The sequence below is a fragment of the Elephas maximus genome, chromosome 2 (assembly GCF_024166365.1).
Source record: "Elephas maximus indicus isolate mEleMax1 chromosome 2, mEleMax1 primary haplotype, whole genome shotgun sequence".
Classification (NCBI taxonomy): Eukaryota; Metazoa; Chordata; class Mammalia; order Proboscidea; family Elephantidae; genus Elephas; species Elephas maximus.
In genome coordinates this window covers 126,216,540-126,229,989 of record NC_064820.1, presented here as the reverse complement: position 1 = coordinate 126,229,989, position 13,450 = coordinate 126,216,540, and the positions used below count along the sequence as shown (strand labels likewise).

At 37.4% G+C, this 13,450-nt stretch overlaps 1 protein-coding gene across 5 annotated transcripts in view; it reads right to left on the bottom strand.

Annotated features, from left to right (window-relative positions):
• Window positions 1–248: 248 nt before the first annotated feature.
• RAPGEF6 (Rap guanine nucleotide exchange factor 6) overlaps window positions 249–13,450 on the bottom strand; it is a 257,480-nt gene continuing 244,278 nt past the window's right edge. For 3 of the 5 annotated variants that reach the window (XM_049872938.1, XM_049872947.1, XM_049872952.1), the window contains 4 exons: window positions 9,171–9,399; window positions 6,860–7,362; window positions 4,252–4,566; window positions 250–3,566 (listed from right to left, as the gene is read on the bottom strand). In XM_049872938.1, the coding sequence (XP_049728895.1) occupies window positions 3,541–3,566; window positions 4,252–4,566; window positions 6,860–7,362; window positions 9,171–9,399 (1,073 nt within the window). In that variant the 3' untranslated portion in view covers window positions 250–3,540. Of the gene's footprint in view, window positions 3,567–4,251; window positions 4,567–6,859; window positions 7,363–9,170; window positions 9,400–11,555; window positions 12,107–13,450 lie in introns of those variants that run through there. The other 2 variants (XM_049872961.1, XM_049872968.1) reach the window with 2 other exon arrangements.

Below are 13,450 nucleotides of genomic sequence, written 5' to 3'. Positions count from 1 at the left end.
AAGCAATCCCCAATGGGGTCTAAACCAGTGATCTGTCTTGCAATCAAATACAATTTTTTTAACCCAAACAACAGCTAGGTGTTTGACAGACTTCATACTGTAAGAATTAGACTGCTCCAAGTTCTCTCAAGATAGTTAAAAATAAGGCCTTCACATGGGACACTGGTCCCAGACTGGCCTTCATGGATGTCTGTGATATTATTCCACCTGCCAAACACAATAAAGTGCACAGGTGTTTAACGTAGATTCTTTATTGATTCCACCAATGTATTAGTAGATATGATAATAATAAACGGTACTTTTACATTCTCTTAACCAAAAATATAACAAATATTTACACTCAGTAAAAATACAAAAAGCATACAGAGGCACTGTCTTTCTAAAAGACATAAGTTTAAGAGGTATCAAAAAATAGGAGACAAACATTGCTTGTTATAGGACACTTTACAATCACTGAATTGTGCAGTATAATTGCTATTTGATTATTACAACTGTGCAGTTTGGTTTCTGTCTTTTGCCGATAAGCTCACCTCTTGATTTTAAAAGATCAACTGCATTCTGTGTATCAAAAATAAAGAAGCCTTAAACACACACACACACACACACACAAAAGGTAAAGATGAACTGGGGTTCAAGTTTAAATATGTACTGTGACACTTTTCTGAAGATTTCTCCCTTTTTTCTAACCTTTAAGGTAATGCTAAAGGGATACATCTACTTTAACAGCACATTTTTCAGAAACTTAAAATTATATCAGATACAACCATTGTTTTAAATATGCAAGGAAACTTTCTCTCTCCCTTCTTTTTGGAGAGGAGAGAACACATTATAAAAAGCAGGCTTGTTCTTGGAAAGCTTCATGATTAACCGCCACATTTCCAGCCTGGGAGATTCTCAAGCAGATGACAATGATGTGACTTATCTCTCTCATGAAAAACCATTAAAGGCTTTTTCTCCCCAGTTAAATATCACATTGACAGCAATCACTTGGAGGAAATTAGAATCTATTACAACAAATTTCTATAGAAGCATGTATTGGATTTACTAATTGTTCAGAGCTTTCATTATAAAGAGCCTGTTTTGTCGATATCATTATTCAGCAAAAATTTGCACTGAGGGTTTGCTGTTTCAGTAGTCCTGGCAGATTTCAGGATTGTGGTGGGAGGAGAGAGCACTAAAGTTACAAATTTATAAAATAAAAGCAAAAACTAACAGGTGATTTGGAGATGGAGCAAATACAGGTCTGGGCTTCTCTATACCCTGAATTCAAATAATATAAAAATCAAAACCTATTTTTTAAGGGATACATACATATCAAACTACAAAGCGTTTGGCATTAGTTTCTGATCAATGTGATCAGCTGATTCAAACACAGTTAAAGCTAGGTAAAACAAAGGCAGCTATAAGGTGCAAGTCCAAAACCACAGGCCTCAACTCTCTGTGCAAGGTATTATTTACACCATTAAGGACAAAGATGAGTAAGGCTTCCACTTGATTTGAAAGACCTGCTAAATAAACAGATACTGTGCAAACAGCCCAATTTTTCTGGGGTAATGGATATAAAATGGTGGGGATTGATACTCAAACTTGATAAAAAGCTGGTTATAGCAAAAATATCTTTCACTTTCAACCAAAAGACATAGCTCCGTGATCAGACGACCACTGTTTATAGGCTAGATCACTAGAGCATGACTCTCGGACCAGGATTTACATCCACGCTACTTTCCATTTCAATGGACTAAAAAAGCTATGGAGCTACCTAGCCTCACTGTAATATAAAAAAAAAGAAAAAAAGTTTTTTTTCCTTTTTTTTATATACCTGGGTTAATTTCTAAGGCTTAAATTTCAGATTCATGTTCTCATTTTTTCCAGGGCGATTTTGTCAAACATGCTGTTTTTCCTAAAGTGAAGAGGCAATCATTTTGATGGAAAAGATGAAATACTACCTACTATTTAACACTTGGACTTGATTTATGATTTTAAAATGAAAGGGACAGGAAGGGATACAGAGAAAGAGAGGGAAGAGACAGCTAGGAAACAAGAGAACAAACGTCTAAAAGGGAAGCCATGAACCAACTAAATCTTATATGGTCACATATGAACAACTTTGCAGAAGAAAACCCATTTTGGCTCCAAGTTGATCTGGGTAGTGCATATTAATGGCTTTGGCTTTTTTGGTACTAACAGAAGTTTATTAAAACTTCACTTAGCTTTACACTAAAAAACTTTAAACTTAAGATATAGAAAACACTGTCTTTAATTTAAAAAAATGTGAAAAACCTAGCTCATCCAGGAAATAAAGTCACTGAAATTTTAATTAAATACTTAAGAGATCCATGCCACATAGGCTGTTAAGGAATGTCCTCAAGGGCTAACCTGAGAAACAAGAAATAATCATTTCTATAAATCTAGCTCCTCCTTCTCTCACAAAATTTCCCACCAATTATGTACTTTTGTAGGCTAAAAAGCTTTACCGCGGGCAGCTGAGATCTGCAGGATTTATTCAGATGGACACAGTCTGGTGCTAGGAGACATGCAGGTGGTATGTTGCAGAACACTGCACGAAACCAAACTCTTTTTCATAATTACCACACCTCACTGTGATTATACTTTGTTTAAAAAAAGAACTCTTTATTGGAGTAGTGAAAAATTTTAGTTTTGGGGTTCTATAGAGTAGAAAAATAACTCTCTAGAACCCATTCTCTATTTGCTGGATTTATCCTTCTCATTACAATTAGACAGGGCATGATTTTCACTTCAGAGAAGAATGTGTCTACGTGTCATTTAACATCAAAATTTCATTCTTTGACATCAAAGTTCCTACCCATCCCAATCCCACCCCCTTTTCCCAAAGGACTGACAAGAAAATGTCTGCTTCATTTGGCCTTCCAAACTGTGACCTTCCTAACACTAACCTGAAACCGCTGCCTATCCCGCTCGGACTGAGACCCTACACTGCACTGGTGCAACAGAAGTTACAGCAAATCGCTTCTGTAAAGACGGCGACTTGTTTGGTCAGCCCAGAGACAGCCTGAGGGCCCCGAATACACACTTGCTAGCCAGCGCTTCCAAATATAAACAATACCATACAACTTCAAGCAAGTTAATTTTCAAATACACAAGAATTTCCTTGGTATTGGCAGACATAGTGAATGTGTCCATTAGCCAAAGCTATGGCACACAAATAAGAGTAATAATCCTAACTTAAAATAACTTGTTAAAGGAAAATCTATAGTGATATGCATCTGGATGACTTTGAATTTGTTCTAGGAACTGGTCCCAAGGCTGGTCTGGTGTGCAAAGTGGAGACATGTCCTGGCACAGCATTGACAGCTGAGGAAAGGCTATGCATCTGCAGGGATTAAGTGAAAAGGAAGCATGACTCAGTCAGGTCGGTCTCACTGCTCGGAGTCCAGGCAACGGAACCCCTGGGTGAGGAATGGCAGCGAGCTGCTTGTTGGCAATGGCCTGCAGAATCACAGGGTGGTTCTGACCATCCCTCAGTGACTTTCAATGATCTTCACGTGGGCTGGCCAATGGCTAGACTGCTGAAACCTGTTCATCTTCTGAAAATAATAAAAACACAATTAACTGGTAGATCAACATATTCATGAGTAACAACTAACAATTATCTAGGTTACTTCTGCTTAGAAAATAGTCAGTTTCAACAAAGAACTATCTCAAGTACCTATCAAGGCCCAGATTTTATTGTAAACACACTGATGTTCTCTGATCACACTGCAGACTGGCAATAAACTAGTTTCATAAGTGGTTTTAACCATTTTATTACTCTGTTGTTTGGAATGATAAAATATATATATATATTTTTAAATAAACCATTTTTCAAACTACTGCCACATGTGAAAACTGTGAAGAGTTTTGCTAAGGAGAGAACTATACCAAAGATCATATCAGTTCTGGTATTTCAGCACTTTGATGCTTGCTATTTCAAGTTGCCATGCATTAATGGAAACACAACTCTGCTATGGTCAAACGCCTCCTCCCAAAATGATACCATTAGACTGAGCTGCTGTTCTATCACGGGTAAGAATATTCCATTTGGGCCAGAAGTATACTGGGCACATAGAAACAAGCAGCCTGTCCTTTCCATCTGGAAAACACAATCATTTTTAGGGATTTTTTTTTTTAAGATTTTTAAAAGACTTCTAAGGCATTTAAAGAAAACATTATTGATTACCATAATATACCAGCAATTCCCTTAAGAGCCATAAAGGTAATTTTTCAACATACCATCTGCTTCACTATCTGCGTCAGTCACATCTGCTAGTTTAGGATGGCATAGCTGCAAATTATGCCTCTGAGGCTGAGTTACAATCTTCGATGGAACACAGGCCATGGGGCTGCTACTGAGAGGAGCCGGTGGCAGTCTAGGGAGGCTGTTATGCATCATCTTTGACCTCTGCACTGCCACACTATAATCTGGAGGTTTTAGGTGCGGGTGGGGTCCTTCCTTTAGGTCCGCTAAAGAAATCCCCATGTATCCTGGAGGAGTGGGAGGTGGCTCCCTATACCTATCGTCCTTCTTGGGTGAGGTGACACAGTACACTGGCATGAAAAAATAAGCAATGGAAATGTTAATGAAAAATAAAAAACAAACCAAACAAAAATCCCAAAAGACTGAAACTTTTACAATGACAAAATAGAACTTAAAAACAGACAACATGAACACATTTGGACACAATGATAGATTAAAAACATTTTTGAAAAGCTTAATAAACAATATTTAAACCTGTTTTTAAAGTACATATTGATAAACTACATTAAGTTTTATAAACATGAATAGAATGAGAGGTAAAAGAGATGACATTGATAACATGCTTCCTTCCGCAGTTCACAAAAAAGTTTGGTATCAAAAAAGTTTGCTAAATTCCAGCAGCAATACCAGTCCAAAGATCACTGAGTCAGAAACATTTAAGACTTCACACTAAACCATCCACTCTCTGTGACTGGGAAGGTTTTCACAGAAATGACGTTCGCACCATCTGTTTAAAGGCTGTATGACTCTGAGACATGAACCACTGTTTTTCTAGCATTTCTGGGCAGACTAGAGTTCTCGGTCCTGGGACATAAACCATTTTAACATGTCTGGTACAGCTGGCTAATCCTTCAAGGACCTTACTTCTAACTTCTGTCTTGTGATTAAGTGAAGAAGAAAAAAACAACAATTTTAGGAAATTCACCTTTAATTAAGTTTCCCTGATTTTCAGTCAGGGCTTCGAACAAGTTAGGTCTCTGTCGGTACCCCTGCTGAGAAGTTGCTTTTCTAACAAGTTCCCAGGCGATGCTAATACTGCTGGTTACGGACCAATTCTGAGCAACACTAGTAGAGCAATGGTTCTCAAAATTTATTATATGTAAGAATCACCTGGGGATCTTGTTAAACTGTAGATTCTGATTCAGTATATCTGGGGTGGAAATACAAATTCTCAGCAGAGGTTTGAACTGGAACAAACTGGTTTGAAGGCCTGTTTCCAGAGAACATTAAAAATAATGGTGACTTTAAATCCTTTTCCTAAGTTTGCAAACCCTGGGACTAAAGCAAAAACTTCAAAAACCATCAGAAATAGGTTAGATTAAGATGAAGCTCCATGAAATTAAGACCAATCCACAGGACTCACAGGACAAATCTCTCTGAATATCTTGATCATGCAAGTAACTTTTAAAACACAAACTATCTGTATAAAAGCAGAACATACTAAAAAAGGGTAATTAATTCTAATATTATTTCTCCCTTTAGAGCATCAGGTTCGTCCATATGGCAATTTCTACAACTTAACCAGCAGAAAGGCCAGAAATGATTTCCATTCCCATGTGAGGAAAGACAGGTGGTGAGATAGGGGGTTGGTTGGCTTGCCAAGGGAAGTAAGACAACAAGAACAAAGAATGTACGTGATTTACCCAGTCACCCAGAAATCAAAGAAATGAAAGATTCTGTTTTCCTAAATGGACAAGAGCTAAGTTTTATATCCTTGCACATACACGCTTACATATACCTACGGTGGTTAACTAAAAGACTTTAATAAAAAACCCTTAGGAAAACTGAATGAGCTAAAAACCTATAATGCAATTTGACAATAACTAAAATCAGCACATTTTCTTTCCTCATATTACATAATTAAATGCAGTATCACGTATATTCTACAGAATGAAGAATGAATTATGAAAAGTACAGTCTTTACACAAACAGAAAGGCAGGTGCTACTGTATCTAGATAATTATATAATTCAGGGAGGAAATTACAAAAAAAAAAGTATTTGGTAGCTAAATAAAGGCTGCACCGAGAAAGCTGTGTGCATGATTAAGAATGGAATCCACCAACAGGCACTGGCACATCTGTGATGCACACTAAGAAGGTACATTAGAAAGTTCTGAACTTCCTTATCACATTTCTCCCATTTTTACTACCTAAATGTAGTATCAGATTCAATGTTTCTACCATGTATGCACAGCAACTGTGGTCCAAGCATTTATGAAGTGATGAATAGCACCTTTATCACCACCACATAATAATGCAATGAATGATATTTCCTCAACTAAATCAAAAATCTCAAGAGCAAAATAAAACAAGACAAACAAACCTATCCCCCTAATTAAATAACCTCACAAGTTTTTTTTTTTTTTTTTTTTCCATTTTACTAGGCTAGAGTACCTGCCCCGAACCACTTGAGAAGTCATGAACTTTTGGGAAATAATTTGTTTGTAAAGGGAGAAACGAGAGGCTGGAGTGAGAGAAGGGATTTTTCCAAGAATAAAATTCTGGGCCAAAATATCCCAATGTCATTTTTTTAATTACCAAGTCTCTAAATGCCACAGATATGAAAAAAGACACACAACTTACCAATTAAGCCCTTTTCTGTACTTGAAGTGACAGTTTTATACATTGGGTCAGTGCCATCCTTAGCATCCAAGCCTTCGGATGGCTCAGCTGGAGTGTTCTCTGACACTCTCCGTTTAACTGTCCCATAGTTTGGCTCATATGTATCAGACAGAGAACTGGAAGAGGCCCAACTCTGTCTCAACTGATTAGTCTCTAGGCTTCCTCTACACTGACCACAAGTTCTAGAGCAGGCTACAGGACAGGAGTAGGGGTCACAGTCGGTGGGTTCAACTTCAGCAATGGGGCCATCCAAATGGGTATGTCGATAGGAATTCAAAAAATCCCAGCTTTTTGGGTTTGGAAGGTTTTGGAAATTGTCATGGGAGCTGCTTGAGCAGGAAGTCCAACTTCCACGACCACTGTCAGCTGCTTCTATAATGATGTGCTCATGAGAAATCTCTTCACTGCTCATAGAAGATGAGACAGCTAAACCCTTGATTAGAGATGGCTTCGAGAGTGTCCACCTAAAATTGGAGAAGATACATAATTAAAAGTAATTTATTCACTTCCTGCAAAAATTTTCTTCTCTCTACTGCAAGAACTACTGCCCAAGAGAGACAACAGAATATGTATCGCAGTAAGTGTTCATGCTACAACAACCCTGTGAAAATAACAACACTAGAACCAATCATCACTAAACTCTTTACTGGCCTTAATCTTAATACTCAGCAAGAAAAATCCACTGAAGGTGCTCAAATGCTTAGCAAGGTTTCCTCAGGATTTTTTTCGAATTGAGTTTAAATGAAAAGGCAAAGATGAAGGTTGAAATTGATAAAATTAAGTATACATTTTTATTCTTGTGAAGTCAACATAATACTAGATTGGTCTCCATATGTCTACGGGAACCATGTTTTATTTTCCCACGTACCTCTGAGGTGAGCCGAGTACCAAAAACCCGAAACTCATTGCTGTTGATTCGATTCCAACAAAGCAGAACTGCCCAGTAGGGTTTCCAAGGCTGTAAATCCTTACAGAAGCAAACTGCACATCTTTTTCCCACGGAGCCACTGGTGGGTTCAAATTGCCAATCTTTCAGGGATTGGCCGAGATCTTAACCACCGTGCTATCCGGGCTCCTCAAGCTGAGTACTCATTGCCATTGAGTTGATTCTGATGGAGAGCTAAGTACAGTGCCTAGTAAATACCAACTTCCCCCGACTACCTATAAATGAATCCTTATCATTTGTAGCAGGGGTCTGCAAACTAAGCCTCATGGGTCAAATTTAGCCAACAGCCTATTTTTGTATGGTCTGGAGTAAAGAATTCTTTTTATATTTTAAAAGGGTTTAAACAAAACAAAACACAACGATAACAAAATAAAACACAAGGAATTTGAGACAGAGACCAAGTACAGCCTGCAAAGCCTAAAAATTCCTATCTGGCCCTTGACAGAAAAAGTTCTAGAATGCTTGATTTATAGTATAGAGCAGGGGTCAGGTGACTAAGGCCTGCAGGCCAAATCTGGCTATGTGCTTGTTTTTGTAAATACAGAGCCATGCCCATTGTTTGCCTACTGTCTATGGCTGCTTGGGTACAACAATGGCACAGCTGAGCAGTTGTGATGGAGATGATATTGGCTTGCAAGCCTAAAAATATTTTATTTACTATCTGAGCCTTTAGAAAAAGTTTGCTTATCCCTAATATAGAAAATTACTGTTTAGAAATCTTTACAAATAGGATGATACTTTACTATACCTTAATTTTTTCATATGAAAATATACAGATTTAACAATATCTGTCAGCTTTGAATCAACTTCCTCAATGTCTTCTCAAAGATTTCCATTTTACTTGATTGTAAACAGAAATTGAGAGTTAACATTTTTTATATAATTGACTTTTGCTAGCTGACTCTTCTTACTCCCCAAATCATACTTTCGAAGAGTAAGGATCAAGCACTGGCCCCTACCTCTCAGCCTGATGTGCAAAGCGCTGGGGGTGCTTTCCATTCCTCCTAACCTTTCTGAACAACCTCTGACCTAACAGCCAGAAGTTCAAGAATCACCTCCCCTATGTTAATAGTTCTTATTGATCTAAAAGATACATAATAGAAAGCTATTGTGAATTCAGTAATACTTTAACAATAAGTACCCATACAACTTTGAAAATAGTACTTATTTGCATATTCAGTATAGAGATATATGGCTTGGTACTCATTCTTTTATGGATCTCCTTCCAACTATCCCATGGGGGGTCTAAGGTCAAAATAGAGAGCACTGCTTGCAGTGACCAATTGGCTTGGGTTTTGTCATATGAACACCAGCAAGGAAGTTTACCCAGGGCCAAGCTGGCTGTGGTCCCCTATCCCTGAGGGGGGCTCTGTCTTTCCCAATGCCCCAGTAGATTCAGGAACCGCCAGAGCCTGTGAGGAACACCGCTCATCCTGTAGAGCTGCAGACATGGAGTCAACAGAACAATTGCTCACAATGCTGGACCGTGAAGAAATCTCGCTATGACTGGAGTCAGACAAGTTGTCAGATTTAGCTGGTGGTATAAGCGTATAACCTGAACGAGAGAAGAACACTGATCAAACTACAAAGCAAGGAAATGACTGGGGATGGGGTCACGGAGAGGGCAAAGAAAAACATGAAAACACCAAAGAAAGTGAACAGTAACCTCAGTTTCCATTTTTGCAAATGTAATGGTGCCAATTTTTTTTTAACGCACATTCCTATACATATCCATTCACCCACCAATCCAACTCCAAAGTCAGGAAATATAAAGTCAACATCCAGTATTACTGGGAAAAAAACAAAACAAAACAAAAACTAGTCCAAATGTATATCTGCCCCAGGCTCTGACACAGCTAAACTACAAGCATTTATTAAAACAAGAAAAAGCATTAAATATATTATAAAACTTTAAAAAGTCAATGTCTTAAGTTTCTCAACATTTTTTTAACCCCACGGCCCCTCCCTTTGATAAACGTAAATATTTCAATCCCTGACCTGAGAGTCTAAAATACCACCTTGAGGTAGGGGTAGGGGATGGGAGTCAGAACTCAAGGGAAAGAATTACACTTCTGTTTTTTCAAACTGCATATACTTTCCCCAAATATTCTGCTTATGCCACCTAAGAAGTCTTACCCCAAGTTCAGGACCACTGTTTTAGTATTTTTAAATAAATCGTTTTAGGTTTGGACTTAATATTACATCTAATTTTCTTTTTCTTCACGAACTTTGCAGAATATCACATTAAACAGCTCAACTGACAGATTTATAAGAATGTGTTAGGAAAAATGCCCAGCATCTACATGTTTTAAATTGTCCTATGACTTATTGTACAACAGAGAGCTGGAGATTTTCTTTTGTATTTTTTGGAATAAAAGGGTAGGCATGGAGTGAAGTAGAAGCATCTGAAAACAAATCTGCAGCATGAGTTAAATGTACATAATAGTCTCTTTTTGGTAATTTGAAGAAACCAAACTTCTTTTGTTTAAAATGAAATGTTCCAGTAATCCTGACAAGGGATAGGTCTCAGAAGCAAACGGTTATCTTCTTGTTGAAAGAAGAGAATGAGGCTCAACAGGTACAAAACTTTTGGATCAATCCCCAGAAATCTCACTAAGAAGAACCACAAGCTTTGGGTGTGTTACTGGAATTCTCAGGGCCTCAGCTTCTTCACACATATGCTAAGGGAGACAACAACCTAAGATCATAGGTCCTTCTCTGCTTTAAGGATCTGAGAGTTTACTCAGATGTAACTCCAAGAAAAAAATGTTACACAATAATAACCTCATTAAGTAGTTTCATTAAGACTATGAAAGAGAAAAATTAAGACCCAGAAAATGTGTTATGTGTACTTAGCTTTTGGGGCCAGGAACAACCCAAGCCAAGCCAAGCCAAGCCAGTCTCCTGACTCTTATTGCAGCTCTCTGAACTTGAGATCATCGTTGTTTATCAGTGCCCTGAACAAATTGGTCAGTTTTCAAGAGGCCCAAGAAAATGTGTCTAAGTTAAAAAAAAAAAAAATTTTCCTCAAAAGAAAAGTTATTGCTCTTTTGTCCCAGGGAATAACAGACATGTTTTACTGTTTTAAAAACAATTTCATCCCTATGTCTGAAAGACTGGTATTTCTCAAATATAATCAATTCTGAGAATCACCTGGTAAGTTTGTTATAATACACCATCCTGGGCCTGTTTCTGGCAATTCAAATCAGTGGGTGGGACACAGTGATTACCTTTTTTAATAAGTTACCCAGATGATTATGAACCTACCATATTAGGTTCTTTCTTCCTCCCTCCCTCCATCAGAGATATGTAAAAAGTGCCTATCAATAAGATAGTTTCTTGCCTCTCAAGTGCTTTTTTTTTCCCTTTAACTTGTAAAGTAATAAAATAGCAATAAAAATCTCTGAGGCAATGACTGGGACCAGATAATTACTGGGGGTTTCATGGTGAAAGTGAACACTGGTTTCTAACAAGCCTTCTCTACTTAGTTCACTCATAGACCCAGCTGCTACCAGTAAAAATAAAGCCAACTACAGAAGACCAGAGCATAAAGTTTACTATCTCAATACAGTATTAAAATAACGTTATACAAATAAGGCACTTTAAATCAATATTACTTTGCTGCCTAGAGAATCTGTAACTGAACACTAATCATAAAATGCTTAGTATTTTACTAAGGTGTCTGCCTAAGCTTTGTTTGACAAATGACTTAATTTATAAGCTACATTGACATTAATAACTGTAAACAAATTTAACACTAAAATTAAATAAGCAGCTTCATCACAGTGTCTTTCTTCTTTTAGACTTGAATCGCATATAGAAGCAGTTTAAAGTGTTACTGTTGCCTTGGCTATTTGAATTGAAGATGTCACTCCCTTTCTCATCTTTGATGTTGCTTCCAACATCCTTTACTTTGTCACAGCTTTCTGTAGCTTGATTGTGATCTGCGTCCTCTTTTTTGCTGTTGGCTAGTCTCTCCCTTGAAAGAGTTCTTTCCCTAAATCTTCTAAACGGGGATGTCATTCTTTTTCTGGCTGTGTTCTCACAACTTGTCCTGTCTCTATTCTCCTCAGTGGCCTTCTCGGTCCTGTCTGTTCTTTTGGCTGTGCTCCTGGTAATCTGAAGAATTTTCTTTTGCAAGTAAACCCCACCTATTCCGGGGCAGCTCTGGCCACTGATCGTGGTGCTGGACTCACGGGGAGGGGATGAGCAAGACCCTGAGAGGTGCAGCAGGATGCTGTGATCAGATATGATACTGCCAACTGGAGGGAAAAATGCAAAAACCCTGACATGGTCAATTAATTCTTTCCAGTTAATCACAATTAGCCTGGTTTATATAACATTCTACTATTACAAAATTCTAACATCTTGACAATATCTAAAAAATTAAAATCTAGCAATATATTTTTTAATGCATAGTCTACCATATAGCATAAACACATCAGTCATTGCAAGATTGAACACACGATTCACCTTGATCAGAACAAGTTAAGAAAAACTTTTAAAAGCAGGCAAAGCTGGTAAATTCATAAGGAAAAATATAACAAGAGTATCATATGACCAGAATTATTTCTCAAAAGTAACTGTGTGTGTCTAGAACTTTCAGGCAGATTTTACTAAGGAAAAGCTTAGTAAAAACCAAATAGGATATATAAATAACATGTACAATAGATGTGATTATAAAGCACCATTTCTGATCTGGTTGTAGCTCTGAGGTAGAGGGGCTGCCTTCCTTATGCACTGGGAAAGATAAAACGTAAGGCCTCTTCTCACTTTTTTAAAGCTTTGGCATGTTTAAATTTTCCTTGTGAAAACACGAAGCTTATTTTTTTTAATTGTTGGGAAACAAAGAACAAATTTCAAAGTTTAGCAAAAACTTGGAATAGACCCTAATAACATACTCTTAGTATAATGATGACATTTTCTTTCAATCACAGACTACTGGCAAAAACCTATCAATGGATAAAAACAGAAATACACCTAACTCCTCACTTATCGACTATCTTGTTATCCAACATTTTGCATTTACGACAATAGTAAAAAATATACTATCCAACTATCTTGCACATTAACAATGTACATCTGGCAGTAAATAATGGCAAGTTGCGAGGTGAGAGTAAATGCTAGCTGTAATGATGTACTCTGGCAGTTATGTAATGATGTAGTCATCCTCCATTTTTGCATAACGCTGATTTTTGCATAATGATCTGGTGTTCGGAACGTAATCATGCCAGTAAGTGAGGAGTGGGTCTATGATATTTGCTTGAGGTTTTGACAGAATATATGTAAAGACACTTAGAAAAATTTGAAGAGAAAAATTTCTTCAACCTTCCAACGATTCTAAATATGATTATGTAGACAGGCTCACAAATCTATAAATGCCATGGTCAACTGTTGGAGACACGATGAAAAATGCTAAAAAGAAAAGACTTCTTTATTTCAGTGGTGAGAATGGGTTTTCTGTTGAAAGTAAGAGCAGAGGAAAATTCTTGTTCCTACTACCTCTTCCCCACAAGTCACATTCAGGCATAAAAAACTGGTTCAGATCCAATGAGTTTTCTAGTTAGACAATTGTCTATAATAGCCTCCAAGAGGTGTAAAGATGT